The sequence below is a fragment of the Blastocystis hominis genome (genome assembly GCF_000151665.1).
Source record: "Blastocystis hominis, Singapore isolate B (sub-type 7) whole genome shotgun sequence assembly, scaffold_0".
Lineage (NCBI taxonomy): Eukaryota > Bigyra > Opalinata > Blastocystidae > Blastocystis > Blastocystis hominis.
In genome coordinates, this window is record NW_013171815.1 from 936815 (window position 1) to 954167 (window position 17353).

The window sequence follows — 17353 nt, forward strand, 5'->3', positions numbered from 1 at the left end:
CCAATATTATCAAGGCGATCACGAGGATGAATACACGTTGACGAGAGCTGGGAAGGTTTGCCTATTCCAAAATGGCATACTAAAGATGTACTACGAGGTGGATGCAGACGGGAGCGAAATCGGTGACTTTACCCGATTTGAAAATGGATGCGTCGCTTTTGTGCAATCCTACGATGAAATCTGGGACAATCGGGATTTTCATCGTATAATAAACCATGTCCGAGGCGAGCGAATGGAAATCTATTCGCATGAGAGTGATCACCTGATATATCACGGTGAATTCAATGAGAAGCGAGAACGAGAAGGATGGGGCATCGCGTATGACGAAGAAACGGGTGCCATGCTGCTCGAAGGGATGTGGAAGGGGAACAAGCTTGTGGAGATCATCCGCAAAATCGAAGGAAGCATTATGATCGAGTTTAAGCGAAGCGGGAATAACACAACCGCTTCGAATCGAATTCCCCTCTATGTGGGTGAATTCGTTTATGATGAATCGAAAGAATCGTTTCTTCGAAATGGTCGAGGATACTGGATCGATGAAGAAACTCGGATTGCTACTCGCGAAGTGGAATGGAAAGATGGAGTGGAAGTGAGTGGAAGAGATCTCTATGATGGATGGTACACTCGATCCACAACTCCAAAACCCAAACCCAAACCCAAACCCGCTCCGATGCTTGTGCCTGCTCCTGCTCCTGCTCCTGCTCCAAAACGCGAAGAACCTGCTCCTCTTCGATTCAGCGTCACTGGATCTACAAAATGGACCGATGTGAGTTTGCAAGTGACCGATTTGAAGATTTCATCGAATTGCTGTAACGATTTGAATGCATTGGATCTGAATCGATTCGAGTGGCTACGATCTATCGAAATCGGCGATGAATGTTTTGGATCAGTGAAAACATTCCAAATCGATGGATTGAATCGATTGAAAACTATCAAAATCGGAAGCAATTCATTTACTCAGAAAAAGAATGATGATGGAGATGATAAATTGAAATCATTCCACATATTGAATTGTGAATCATTAGAATCCATTCAAATTGGTGAATATAGTTTCAGTGATTTTGGAGGCGACTTTGAATTGAAGAATCTACCACAATTACAATCCATTCAAATTGGTACATTTGGAAGTCAATCATGCAATTTCTGGTGTAGTTCATTTGTGGTTCGAGGTATTGATATGATATTGAATATTTGAATGATGCATAGATCTTCCAAATCTACAATCCATTACATTAGGTAATGAGGCATTCCGTGAATCCTTATCAACAATAATGGAAAGTATTGAATGAATTCGAATGAAATGATTGATGTAGATCTTCCATCATTACAATCCATTCAACTCGGTTATGGTACACTTAAAGGAAGATGGGATGATTCAAGTTCATTGATAATGCGAAGTAATAATGAATTTATGTTAAATGATTTGTTTTGTAGATCTTCCAAATCTAACATCAATAACATCTGCGGGAGATAGTTTCTATTATCCTCGTGTGTGACATTGGCTAAAGTATTTTCTGACATACTTGAATAATTGATAGTATTTAGATATTCCAAATCTTCAAAATGTCAAGCTACCTTATACATTCCAGAGAGTTCGATCGAAATCAATTTCGAGTATAATTTGATTGATTGGATTTGATTCATAGATGTTTCTTCCATTCTCGCTGATCTTGTCCACTAAATCAAGCATTAAATCTATAATTTTGATTTGATTTGAATTGTTCAGTGATTCGTCATTGTTTAGGAACATTTCCATTGATTGATTGATTGTTTGTTTCAAACCGATTCTTGATCACAATTCATGATTCTATAATTATCAAAATATCAATTCTGTCTGATTATTATGATATTCTTCTTTACCATTTTAACAATGATACTGAATTATGATTGTTGTTTCAATCAATCAATCAATCAATCATTGTTTTCGATCATTATTATCATTATCATTAATATTACCAATGAGCCAATGATCACATATTGAACATTCACAAATGATGAATCTAATCTACCAATAATAATAATAATAATATACAAATGATGGTTTGAATAGGTTTGAACTAGGATTTGTTCAATATTGATAGGAAACTGCTTGCTTCGAATAATCATCATCATAATCATCATGAATAATAAGATTGGATTTGATAGTGACACAATGGAATGGTTGGAATCGATTGATATTGGATGATTATTCACATTTGTGAATCCATTGTTAAATCGGTAGATAATACAATACAATAGAATGATTGATATTGAATTCGGATATTGATTTTGACTTATTGAATAAGAATCGATCACTGTATACATAGAATAGAATAGAATAGAATCAAATAGAGGTGAAATGGATAAAGCAAGGCAATAAAACTAGAATAGAATAGAATAGAATAGAATAGAATAGAATCCGATTGAATAGCATTGGAAATCATATTGGATTCACCATTCAATCAATCCAACTATCATTTGTTTGTTTGTTTGTTTGTTTATCAATGAGTCACAAAACATGGATTTATCAATTTGATAATAATGGAATCAAATCGGATGTGTTTGATACTTGATAGTTGTAGTTAGTAGTAATATCAATCGTGGTTTCACATTTCGATATTTGGATGGAATGTCGTATTCTTCAATATCACACAAACCACTCACTCATTCACTCACTCAATCAATCAATCAATGGATGAAAGATAGCTGATTCAAAATGCATATGAATGTTGAATATCGTAAAGAATCAATTCATCATTCACAATCAATAATACTGATAAGAATAGAAAGGCTGATCAATTTTTTGATCCATTGAATGAATGATTGAATGGTGTGTATTTGGTTAGTTTTCGATCTCCATTCATCATCATCATCATTATTATAATGATTGTATGATCATCATCCACATTATTCATCGGTCTATTTCAGCATATTGAATACCATTAGATCACTTTGGTATTGTTGATCATGAATAGAATGATTGGATAGGATCGATCAATCAGAATCAGAATCAGATTGATGATGGAATATTTCAACCATCAACCCTCGTGATTATTATTAGTAGTAGTATTAGTTTTTGTATTTGTATTTGTTCGATTATCAATGATATAGAATCGATCGAATGATTCATTGATAGCGATCCAATCGACTGATAGAATTATACAATTGATTCGATCGAATCCAAATGGAACAATCACTCAAACACATTGTAGTCTCAATGGTTGTTTTGCAATTGAATCGATCGAGATTCATGAAATCATTATGTTCGATCATTGTATTAGCTGGAATCTATCATTGTACTGTATTGCATAACAATACTCTTATTTCTTTCTTTATTTCTGATCATTATCATTATTATTATCATTATTATTGATATCATTCAAATCATTAGATCCTATTCGAACAAGTCAATATGGAATCAGCATTTGATAATCACAATACAATAATGAGACATATTGTGAGAACCATTTGTGTTGTGGTTTGAATATGAGTATTTCGATAATGGCTTTTCTTGGAATCCATTGTTTGGTTGTATATTCAATATGCTGTTTGTGATTGTACACCGATGAATCCACAAATCACATATTTCGAATGAATCTTGATCGAACGACTTCAATCGAATCGTTTTGACAAGATTCATTGCACTTAATCCAATTGAATCAATAGGAATCGACACAATCCATATTTGTTTGTTGAGATAGTATTAATTTGGATAATACTCAATGATTCATTATTTTTATGTTTTTGTTTTGTTTTCTATTGTTGTTGTTTTGATGTTGCTTATCTATTTTTGATTATTCCATTTTTCATTTGTTGTTGTTGTTGTTGTTTTTCAACTATTGGAATTGATTGTAGTTCATTTTATTATTTCATTTTCGATTTTGATTTTTAGTTTATTCTTGTTTGTTTTGCTATTCTTTAGTTTTCTTTGTTTCTTATTTTCTTATATTTGTGCATTTTCTTAATCCTCCTTTTTTCTTCTTTTCTTTTGTTTTGTTTTGTATTATATGATTCTAATTTGTTTTTAGTTTTTCTTTTTTGTATTTTCTTTTTCTTTATTCCTTTTTTAATATTCTAACATTCATCCTTTTATTATTCACTATCCACCAGACAAATTGGATTGTGTCGATTCTTATTGATTCAATTCTCATAAGGAAATATGTGATTATTTGTTTGGATTGTTCCATGTTTTGTTTTGCTTATTTCTCTTTGTTTTCTGTTTATCATCATCATCATTATTATTATTATTATATATCCATTTTAACCAATCATAGAATCAATCATGTGCCATCAGTTTGAAACAACAATACAAATTCCACAGATCATTGTAAAATGAACCAGATAGAATTGTTCCAATCATAATCAATCGAAATGTGTTCCTATGAAACGAATCAAATCAAATCAAATCAAATGATCAAACGGAATCGAATGAAACACAATGAATCAAATCAAATCAAATCACCTAACAAGATAAGATAAGATAAGTTTAAACTTACCAAATGGAATTGAAATCTATGAAAATCATATGAAATCAATTCCATTCTATTTATCAACAATACTCGAATCGATTTCGATTAAACATACCCCAATGATACAAGTAGATTGACATTTTGAAACAGATTTGGAATATCTATTTACCATCTCTATTCAATATTTAGATCCACTTTCCAATATCACCAAAACGAGGACAACAGAAACTCCATTATACAGAAGTTAGTGATGTTAGACTTGGAAGATCCAAAACAAATCATAACCAATCAATTCATTGTTACTTCGAAGTATCAATGAACAAGAATCATCATCATCCCATCTTTCTCCCCTACCTTCCAGTATCCGATATCATATGATACATATTGTTTTTCCTTCTTATTCATTTATTCATTCTGTTTTCCTTCATCACTCACTCATTCATTCATTCATTCATAGATTAATGGATCATTGATTGTCATAAAGGAAACACTTGATTCTTTGCTTTCATTGATTCCATTTCTTCTTTTGTTGACAAGGAATATTGTTATCGATTTTGATGGTCTGGAATCAATGAATGAATAGTAGGGGAGAAAGAGAGAAATAGCAATAGCAGCAGCAACAATAGTAGCAGTTGTAGTAAGCAATGGACCAAACTATCTATCAAATGATTTAATCAATAATCAGAACCTACAATACGAAATCATTTTAAATCAATCGGATTGATGTTTCGTGACAACAATCAATCTTTCCATGCAAACCGACAATCAAATGATCTTCTCTTCATTTATATTTAAATCTGAATCGATTCACATAGATTCATTCAATTATGTGGATTGTTTGAAATTGATATGCATTCTTGGTATTTGTTTGTTTTCACATATCGAGTTTGTTCTTCATTTCGATCATTCCACATAACAATCCAATTGATCTATTATCCAGAATCGATCAGTAAGTATTATTGATTGATTGATTGATTGATCCATGATAATAATAATACTCATATTACCAATAATGTGACTATTATCATGGATTTGGTTCTTTCCTTATTTCTTTATTAAACTACATATATGGTTGTTTCAATATTTCTTTCTATGATTATTACTATTATTATTATTAATCATCAATAGCTATGGATTGTTCTCAGATATTCTTCTTCTCACTCCTTTTACTGTTATTATTCTCATTATTGCTTGTTATTCAAATACACATTGTTTGTTCTACATCAATTTGGTATTGATTTGATATCGGACACTGCATTGAGTTCACAATTCATCCATTTGGATGATTACTCATGTTATTGTTCGTTTCTATTATGTTGTTGCTGCTCATTACTTCATTTCATTTCATTTCATTTTAGTTCTGTTCTAGACATTGCTTTTGAACACATAATCTTATTATTATTCTCATTGATTTCTATTACTGTTATTATTGTTGCTGTGCCATTTTAACGAATTCATTGTCGTTATTATTGTTGTTATTTGCTTTGTTGTTTGATAGATTCATATTATGAAAGAGTATACAGAATAGGCATCGATTCAATCAATCAATCAATCAATCATGCGTTAAACAGTCATAAAAGCATGAATAAATGATTGATTGAATGGTTGAATGATTGAATCGATGACATTATTGATGCAGAATTACAGTTCATTGGTTGTGATAAAGGTCTTTGTTGTTTTGTGAATCACTCCACAGAGAGAGAATCTTTCATTCGTTCATTCAATGATTCAATGATTTGTTGGTTGATTCAATCATTCAATCAACCATCCAAACCAAAGTGAATCAAATATGATTTATGAATGAATATAGAATAGATTAGAATAGAATAGAATAGAATAGATTGAATGAATGATTGAATGAGATCCTTGTTACTGATTTACAGATCATTGGTTGTGAGGAGTGTCTTGAGATTGTCAATCAATTCTTAGATAAGATATCATTCATTCATACATTCATTCATTGATTTGATCGTATAATCATTCAAATATCCCATTGCAATTCACATGATTGGTCCACTTTATACAGATTTAACGATATTTCCTTGTCAACAATCCATCATTCATTCTTATGGTACAAAATATACATAATCACAGTATGGACTCAATTCAAATCGATGTTTGTAGGATTACTCATTCATTCATTTGTTTGTTTGTTTTCATTTCAGTGTTGAATTGCTGAAATCGAATCGAATCCAACTCCAATATCACAACCAATCACATTCCCATTCATTTCGATTCTCTCTCATTCACTCTTCATTATCATAATCACGTATTACATTCATAATAAATGACTGATACATATCATTGAATGGATCATGATCTTAAGCAATGAATACTATTTCTTCTTTTCGTTTCTTCTTTCTTTCATCCATTCATGGTACAAACCATCTCCATGCTATGCAATCTTTGTACATTCAACTCATATTCATTCAATAGATTGTGACCAATTACACAAATCATTCCAGTACTATTCTATTCACATATAGCATACAATCTGTGATAATATCTAGGAATCATTCAGTTCCAACCACTATATACCAATCATTGTGTATTCCAACTAACAATAACGGAATTTACTACAAACTCCAATCATCCATTCATCGATTCGTTATTCCAGTACTAAGTATCAACAGTATTGTTCCTGCTACTCAGAATTAGTTATTTTATGAAAATGGATTTAACAGAATCAAACATTGTGTTAAACCAATGAAATGACAGAATCGTGTTTGTCTGGATTTTGTTTGTTTTGAAGCAAAACTATGCATGATCTATGTAATTCGTTTCAGGATGTGATAAAACAGATCCCTGTGAAATATCATCATTTCAGCTATTGTTCGTCATAATTTGTGAAAATGATTTCATTTCCATTGCTACTTCATACATATGTTATTTTCTACTATTCTATTACATTCTAGTATTGTTGTTTTCATTCATATTGGCCATTTCTGATTATTCCACACTTATCTATCTTATTTCACAGTATTCTATTCCATGGAGTATACTAATAAGCCAAAATATACAATCAATCACAAATACACATTATTCTATCTTCCCATACAGAACAATAATAATGATGATAATGATAACAAAACATCAACTAATCACAATCAATACTATTGAGAATTACTATTGTGAAGACTCTTGTTTGTTAATACTGCTCATTCCTTCTCTCAGCTTATAACACGAATTAGCAACATTATTAGTTGTCATATTTAGAATGTGAATTCATTATGGGCTTTGATACAATTCATATCACACAATATGCATCAAAGTGAAACAATACACATTTGTTGTTATTCTATTGCAGATATTCATTTTCCAAGTATTGATTCAAAGTATCTCGAGACTATATTATACAGATTAGTCATATATCAAAGGAAATACAATAATACTTGTGATAAATGACTGATTCATCCTTCCTATTTCTATTGATGAGTTCATCCATATTTGATACATGTCACATAACAAAAATGATCCTATTTTCACTACATTAAAAGCTCTTTCGATCAATAATAATATGATTTATCAACTTGTCTCCATCTTAAACCTCATTAATATGGAACAATAGTAGTAAGAAAATGACACTATTTGTGTGAAACTTGGTGGCAGTTTTCTTTATATGCTATATTGCACAATGACCACAATTGCGATCCTTTGTCCATTGTTGTAATCGACCAACCGATTCTGAGTCCTCGACTATCGTTCCTAGGCTGTCTGGTCGACAATCATCGGTCAGGAACCAGGTTTCGCGCTTTCTTACACCAATTCCTTTCTACTATCAACCTAGTGCTCGTTTCTATTGTTGTGTTTGTTGCTTCAGTTATACTTGGATGCAAGAAAGCAGTAGACCTACCTAGCTAATGTGAATTATTGTTATTTCTCTCGTATTTACATGTTTGTTTGCCTATTTGTAATGACCGAAACCCAATATGTGTACATTGTCATCACAATCCATCTATTGTTGTCTATACAAGTCATTAGTGTCTTTGATAAAGAGAGAACATGCATTTTTCCATTCTCATACAAGATTCACCTATCAATGGTTCATTCGATTCAATCAATCCTTCCAAGTTCAGAAATCCAATTATCACTTCCATGACTGTTCTATCCAAACCCAATCAGGTCATGTTCAATAATGTGGACTCAACCAATGTGGTGACAAACACCAATGGTGAAGAGATAACGATCTCGCCTGGTTATTATACACTGACTGAAATCATTGCCATTCTGAACACCATGATTAATACTACATTCTCAATTTCCACAATGGATACAAATTATGAGTGTATTTGGATCCAGTCTCCATACTCTATCGATTTCACGAGGTACATATGATATCGAAACGATCATTGCAATGTTGAATGCGAGTAATGTTCTATTTGAAGTAGTGTATAGTGAAGAAAATGCATTTCGAGTCTATAACCAGTTTGTGATTCTTCCTCTGACACAACTTGTTCATTCCTTGAATAAAGTGATTCATTTATCGAGGTATGTGTGGAGCATAAATGAGATCAAGGAACTACGGAAACGAGCAAAACGAAGAGATGCCACTCGAGTGATCATCAGTGGATTCAAGCGAAACATATACTTCATCGATCTTATCGATTTCTCTTCCAAACAACACAAATGGATACAGGAAGTATTAGGATCACAATAGAGTACTGGATTCTATAAGAATCGTGGATACAAATATGTCCTTGTATGTATTGATGGATATTCGAGATGCCTGATGACTCGGAAACTGAAGGGTAAGAGTGCTACAGAAGTCACTCATGCGATGAAGGATATCATTCAAACATATGGTGAATCACCAAAGCATATATGTGCTCGGATCGAGGTACCGAGTTCACCAATGCCATCTTTCGTACCAACATCTTGAACAAGTATGACATCACCATGTATCACATGGATTCAGCGAATAAGGCAGTACTAGCTGAACGAGCAATTCGAGATATCAAGGAACACATCATGGTTCCATTCAATCAATCGAAAGGTGTATGGTTCGATTTGATCGATGGTGCAGTTCGTCGACACAATGCAAGGAAGAACAGAGACACAGGATATACACCAAATGACATTTGGAACAACAACATCTTGTACACGGAGAAAATAGAACCATCCAACATGACGGCAAAGGACACAACACCTCAATTCGATGTTGGTGATTATGTTGGAGTGACACGAAGACCTCGCATTCTGGAAAAGCGATCATTGACGAGCAAATGGTCTCAGGACTTGGTTGAAGTTGTTGACATTGACGATCGATTCATGCCATTGATGTACGAAGTGAAGAATGTGGAAAGCGATAGCACACAGAAGTGTTATGATTGGGAACTGCTGGCAAGCAAATGCAAACCACAACCAGCACCGCCCATCACTCGATCCAAGAGTCGAAAGGAACCCAATGCATTGAGAGAGGCAGCAAGATCACATCGACCCATTACAAGCACCCAAAAGAAGCAGAAGGGGAAGCAGGGACCTGTCCCAAGTAGGGGACGACAAAGTCGTCACGGGGAAGCTACGCTTCCCCTAGGTGTTCGAAAACAATCGTGATGCTCTTCACACCACCGAGAAGCATGATAGGAAGATTCGAATACGTACGAAGGACAGGAGAGGTACCAACATTTACAACAGCATAACCAGTATGAGATACAAGACTATTCAGTGTATCGATGTACGGTCTGTCTAGGATAGGCGTATTGTCAACCGTGACTAGCACTCGATAACCCTTTTCAACCACCGATTTGATTGAGTCGCAATCGTTGAACACGTCATCGGGAAGGTACGTTATGACAGTCGTGGTCACCAGGTATGATCCGGACGGCATAGGTGGCATACCATCACCACCCCACTCGCCATTGAATGATTCGGTAGTTTCTGGTGTGTACTCGAAGACAAATGCTTCGTTCACTTTCACGATGCATGAAGATCTGCCCCACGAATACTGAGGAACACCATCCACTGTTTCTCGAATTAGCACATGATGACCGTCCTTCTCTGGCATGTTGATGAGCATGTTATCGAGCTTCTTGAACGTGTAATTGTTTCCATTGCTGCTGAAGATGTACGACATTTACTTATTTACTTTGGTTGACTTCATGGCGAAACGAAGTTTCGCCGGGAGGAAGCATCGCTTCCTCCCATTCGTTCGTATGGTTTGACGTACACACCCTTCAGACACGCGCCATTATCGATGAACAGATCGGACAACTCGGGAGGCACTTCATCATCTGCCACCTTGTAGACTACGCGAACATAGTAGTTGGGAGAAGAAGTAAACAGCACGATTCTCGGTCTCGACAGACACGATGTATGGAGGAGGATTCGTATTCGTCAACCTTCCAAAGACATTCAAAGGCACACCGAGCAGACCATTGCTAGCCAAATGAGGCAATAGATACTCTTATTCATCCTCAGACAACCATGGTGGACAATTATCATCCAGTGTCGTTTCAATGCAATCATAGTCGTGCAATATTAAACCACAGTTCACATTCGATTGCGGGGTGCGAACACTGAAGCCGAATAGACGCTCACAATTGATCGGATACTTGGTATGGATGATGATATCGGCAAGTTCGATATTCTCGTCCTCACAGGTGCGAACCAGGGATGACTATGTGTTGTTCTCTGTTTTCTTGTACTTCATTTAGGAAGGGGATAACGAGGATTAAAAGGGAAATATATATATATAAATATAAGTGGACAGACCTACTCACACATTGAACCCCAACACAGGACGAGAAATTCAAATCAACGGAGTTCGCTTCTGGAACCTTCTCAAGCATGGATTCAAGTACGACGAGAAATTGAATCGCTTGTACGACAAACCATTGCCGGAGGGTACGACGAAGTACGTTCCCAAGTCGAGAATGTTATCACCCACCAATAAACGTATTATCATTGGTGGCACAGCATTCAATGAGTTGATCCGAGACAATAACAGACGCATGAAAGGACATTGGGTGAAAATGACCAAAGAACAAGCCAAGGCGTACGACAAGGATCCGAATATTGACATGATGTTTGCCGATAGTGACAGTGACGACGACTCGTCGTCCAGTGAGTACGTCGATATCGATGAATTCGAGTACGACGAAGATGGCCATGCCATTTTCTTATTCTAGGGATGCCGAAGGCATCCCGGGGCAACGTACGTTGCCCCTCTTCTAGACTGGAAATTCCCTAACTATTCCCAAGTCATACCTTTTCACTTTGGGTACTTAAAAACTCTGTGACCCTAATATAAATGAGTTCACATCGCGACGAATATACTATCAACCCTGAAACCGGAAAACAAATCAAGATCGGTGGACCAACCTGGAAGCGATTGGCTGCCAAGTATTACATGATCGATGGGAAGTTCACCGATCAGACCATTCCTGACTCGAGAGCCTATCTCTCGAGGAAGGTGTTTGGAGTAAATATACCCGATGAATATATCGCCTTTTTCGCACCCTCAAAACGTGGGTTGCGTAAACGTGAAGTTGAGAAACACTATGATGACAGTGATAGTATCCCTGAACCTCCGAAACGCGCGTCACGCAAACGAGTGAGTGACCCTGCAGGAGAGCGTATGTATATCTATGTGGGAAGCAAGGTTTGGAACGAGCGGTACCTCGAGTACGAGTGGAACGGACATGAGTTCGGTCAGAAGCGACAACGTCACCTACCCGGTTACCTGAACACCGTGGAGAAGAGACGTGAAATGAGACGCAATAAGGCATTCGAACGATTCGATCGCAAGGTCTCACAGGGACGCTTGAGTGATATGATCGACTCGTCACTCGGGTATGCACTCACATACTATCACACCGTGGAAGGAGACATGTACAAGGAATGGGAACATGAGAAAAATACGAAGAAATACTTTCATCTCAATAACGATGATGACAAGAGACTGTTGGTTCGACTACCGGATGCAAAGAGCGATGAGGAAGTGGAACCAATTAACCTCGTATTCGATGAAAGCGGTGAGTTCAATGAAATCCTGAAGAAGTTTATCATGACTGGTATGCGCGAGTACAACCAGTGCTTCGTCACCATCATGGCATACAATCTCATGTGGACACATGACGGAGATCCCAAGATTTTCAACCTCACCGATGATCGATTGAGACACCTCCGCATCGTTCGCCGAGATCGTATTGACGAATGGATCGAGGACTACCTCAGATGGTACAAAAACTCCGTGGAAGAACAAGAAACCGAAGGAAGTGGTTTTTATCTACCATGGATGGATCGGATTCCATGTCGAAATGTTCCCTCTTCGCACATTCATTGGATACCAGTATCATACACCTGCTGTCATTGGACGCATGGCATACAATCCCAATATCAATGACAACAAGTGCCTGCAGAGGTGTCTCATCCTAGCGAGTGAAGGCGGACACAAAATCATTGCAAATCGGAAGATAGGTGATGCAACCGTATACAACAAGTGGTGGAAACAACCTGATAAGTACAAGGTGTTCGGAGTGACAATTCACGAGGTGGAGGAGGCAATGGGCATTCGCGACAATGCACCCTTCAATGCGAGTGAAGAGAAATTCGCCTTATTGGAAGCATTGTTGAAAGTATTACTCAATGTCTTCGAAGTCACACTTTTACCTGGATACACCGATAAGACGAAGGAGCAATTCGATTTATTCACATGCGATCTAGTGTACAAAGGTAAGGAGAAATCACGTTCCCCTCTATCCCTCTGCATCTTGAACAACCTGAATCAACCTGAGGATACTCCCAAGCACTTCTTGTACATCAAGGACTTGAGCGATTTCAAACATCGTATCTTTCGTCAGAGTGATGTGAAGAATAGACATCTCGCAAGAAACGTGAAATGCAGATTCTGTGACGACTTCTTCGGATCTCGCAAAGCCGTTCATGCTCACGAAGTACAAGCACATCGTGAACTCGTCGATGAGAGCGATCAGTACGAGTTGTCGAACGAGGAGACTCGGTTACGATTCACCAACCAGAGATACGAAATGCCAGCACCGGTCGTCGTGTACGCTGACTTCGAGTCAGCCATTGATGACAAGAACAGACACAAGCCGATCATGTTATCATGTCTAACCGAGTCACGCATTCCAGCCATTGATACTCAGCTGAGAATCTTCCATACACAACACGAGAGCGAAGAAGAGCTTCGTCCTTTCATGGAGTATCTCGTGCAATTGCAAGGGAGTGTGAAAACATATCTATTCAATGAATTGCCATTGGAGAGCACATCGAAGGCCGAGAAGGACTTTCGTGCAACAACCGTGTGTCCCTTCTGCCACAAGAAACTGGAGAACGACAAGGTTAGACATCACGCACATGTGACAGGTGTATACACCACAGGAAAGGGAGAAGTACGCCACTTCGAAGCCGGACAGTACATCTGCACCTGTTGTACCAAGTGTAACCTACAACTCTCATTCAACAAGAAGAACTATCGTTTGCCGGTTTACTTCCACAATGGGTCTCACTACGATTTCACATTCATCATGAAGCTTATCGCGACGATGCCTGGCGGGAATCTCGAAGTCATTCCAACCACTGAGGACAAGGAAATGCAGATTGAGTACAACGGCATTCAATTCAAGGACTCGTCGAAGCTCATCAGCAGTCCACTGCGTTCCATTGTGGCACAGACACTTGGAGGGAACTTGGACCTCTATGTGCACACCAAACAACAACTATGCAAGTACTGCGAGTCTCGAGGTAAGCAATGGAGTGACGAATACATCGATTTGTTGACACGGAAAGAACCCATGTTCTACAGTCTCATCAAGTCGTACGAGACGATGAACAATACAGTCATTCCTTCTCGTGAGCAATGCATTGATGATATGAAGGGAGAGATGATGCCTCAAGACGAATATGATCACATGGTGAAGCTGTGGAAGACCTTCGATATCAAGATATGGGGTGAATACTACGAATTGTACAATGTACTCGATGTGACTCTCATGGTTGATGCATTCGAGCATTTCCGAAACACCACACTGAATGCATTCGGTGTTGATCCAATGCATTACATCACAGCACCGCAAATGGCCTATTCGCTCTTCTTGAAGGTGACAATGGAGGGCGATCATAGTGAGAGTAGCCTCATCACCCTCGCAAGGAAATGGGCTCAGTACATCATGCGCATTAACGCAAACGAGGGACTCGCCGAGAAACAACTCGTAAATGTGTTCATGAACCGCATGGGCGAGTTCTATGAGAGCAAGGGCATTCGATTGATGGAGACAAATGATATCGATGACTTCATGCGATTGTTGAAGAACCTGCGAGGAGGTATCACTCAGATCGTGAAACGACATGCCAAGGTTGACATTGACAACAAGGAGCAAACAACGTCGTCCCAAGGCATCTACTACCTGGACGCCAACAACCTGTACGGTGGAGCCATGCATCGCATGATGCCTTATGAGTTGGTGGGTGTACCCGAGCGACGAGAAGTGATGGAGAAGATCAATCGTGACCCGAATGGATGGGTTCAATCACTCAAGACGTTCGGCAAGTATGGATTCTTCGTCGAGTGTGACATCGAGGCACCAGTGGAGCTGCACGACAAGTTCAATGATCTGTCATTCTTCCCCGTACAGAAGGCAGGTATGTACTCTGATGGAATCAAGAAGTACGCTGAGAAGAACGACATTGTGGACAAAGTGAAAGAGGTGAATACACCGAAGCTCATCTGCGATCTTGTACCTCGTCAAAAGTATCTCGTGCATTACTCACTGTTGCAACTGGGCATTCAACAGGGATATCGTGTCACGCACATTCACCATCTCATTCGATTCAAGCAGGTACCATTTATCTTCGAGTACGTGAACATGCTGAGTGAGAAACGAGCGAAGTCCAAGACCACTGTGGAGAAGAACCTGTACAAGCTGTTGGCAAACTCCACCTATGGCAAATTCGTGGAGACTGGATTGAAATGGATGAAAGTGAAGTTCGCTAACACATAGAATGAACGTGAAGCCATCATTCAGAAGCATGGGTACGATATGATCGCCGGGACAACCATGTATTCCGAGAATCTCATCGGCATCAAGCTGTATACACTGGTGCGCAGGGTGGAGAAGCCATTCTTCATCGGGTTTGCCATTCTCGACATGTCCAAGCACATCATCTATGATTTCTACTACAACGTGCTCAAGACGACATTTGATAACGTGGAGCTGTTGGGACAGGACACGAACTCACTCATCGTGCAACTGCACGATCGCGCTAACATCGTTCACAAGATGTGTGATATGTACAAATCGTTCGACTTCTCGGAATTGGATAACACGAGCTACTTCTATGGAGAACTCGTGAAGTATTACGAGCATGAGGTGGACAAGAGCAAGTTCCCTTCATTGGAATCGTTCCTCAACTTCAACAAGAAGTTGCCTGGTCCTATCTTCAAGGACGAGCACAACGGACATCGCATCACGGAGTTCGTGGGATTGAGACCGAAGATGTACTGTCTGGTTGATGAGAAGCATGTGATACACAACGCAGCAAAGGGAGTTCCTCGCAATGTGGTGATCGATGGTGAGAGGATGAGCGTGAAGAACATCGACTTGTACAAGCGTGTCCTTGAGGCAGAGAAGAAGAAAGATGCAGTGATCGAAGGCAGCTTCAAACGCATCAACAACCAGGCCTTCGATATCAGCACGAAGGAGCAGACCAAGACCCTTATGACGTGCACGGATAACAAGCGATGGATCTTGGACGACAACGTGCACACACTTGCGTTTGGACATTACCGATTGAAGGACATGTAATGCCCCTCTGTAAAGGAAATGTTGTTTTTACTTTGTTTTCTTTATCAAACAGTGTATAAAGGGCAGACAATTACCACATTGGAAGAAAATGGCCGAAAAGGTTTTCGCGCTTTATGCGCCATGGTTCTCGAGGTAGGCAAGTAGGCTAAGGTTATTTTTTCGACCCTTATTTCTTATGAAAGCCAAAAATTACAGGTTGACCAAAGTGAGTCATGATGAGCTATGGAAGTTAGGGTTTGAGGGGTGACTTTGGACGACGGGCATGCAGTTGAGGGGGTCTGAAGGGCAACTTTGGCCGAAAAAAAGCCGAAATATTTACCGCGCTTTATGCGCCATTTCCCTACTACTACTGATTTAAGTTCAATTTGTTTTGATTTGCTTCGGTTTGTTTCAAACACTATTTGATAATGGAGGTGGAGGATAAATATGGAATATGGAACATTATTGATAATAGTTATCGTAGTGTAGTAAAATAGATTGGATTCTACGAAATAGGAACAATTTTGGGAATTCCAATTATTCTCAAGAATTTAGAGTCATTTTCTATGGATTCGTTTTCTTTTTGGCTATTTGCACTATTTACTTGATATTATTATATATAATGGAATTATATAAAAAACCAAATCCTATTAGTGAGGAGAATACACCTATAATTAGTGTTACTGTTGATATCAATGAAGAAAGCACTGATATATGGAACAATTGCATTTCAAGCGAATTTCCAATTATTAATCTAGATATAAATGAGAATAAGGCCATTTGTCAAATCGGTAGCCCTCATCACGGTTATACCCTAAAAGCAAGTCAAAAGATTGGAATATTGGATGGAACGGCGTTTCTTTATGATTATGATAATCGAGTTGTAGCAAGTTTGACTTATCAGGAAGGTGTTGCTAATGGTATATGTAAATTGTATTATAGGTCCGGAGATATCTATTTCTCTGGATTGTTGCATGAAGGTTATCGAAATGGTCCAGGAGTGGAATATAGTAAAGATGGAAGTACAATTTATGAAGGATTTTATAGAAATGGTCGTCGAGCACCCAATATCAAGCTGAGATCGGATGGTTCAAACTACTGGGATGAAAAAGATGAAAATGGCAAAATGGTTTCACTATTTCAAATAGATAATAATGGCTT

The 17353-nt window shown here is 38.0% G+C and overlaps 2 protein-coding genes; both read left to right on the forward strand.

Annotated features, from left to right (window-relative positions):
* Positions 1 to 355: 355 nt before the first annotated feature.
* GSBLH_T00000305001 (uncharacterized protein) lies at positions 356 to 1764 on the forward strand (the record flags this gene model as incomplete). XM_013038491.1 has 6 exons in its annotated part: positions 356 to 1169; positions 1207 to 1278; positions 1314 to 1397; positions 1435 to 1507; positions 1546 to 1614; positions 1647 to 1764. The coding sequence occupies 4 exons, from the start codon at positions 356 to 358 to the stop codon at positions 1494 to 1496; spliced, it is 1032 nt and encodes a 343-aa protein (XP_012893945.1). The 3' UTR covers positions 1497 to 1507; positions 1546 to 1614; positions 1647 to 1764.
* Positions 1765 to 13606: 11842 nt separating this feature from the next.
* GSBLH_T00000306001 (uncharacterized protein) lies at positions 13607 to 15409 on the forward strand (the record flags this gene model as incomplete). The annotated part of the gene is made up of 2 exons (XM_013038492.1): positions 13607 to 13775; positions 13818 to 15409. The coding sequence occupies 2 exons, from the start codon at positions 13607 to 13609 to the stop codon at positions 15407 to 15409; spliced, it is 1761 nt and encodes a 586-aa protein (XP_012893946.1).
* Positions 15410 to 17353: the final 1944 nt, after the last annotated feature.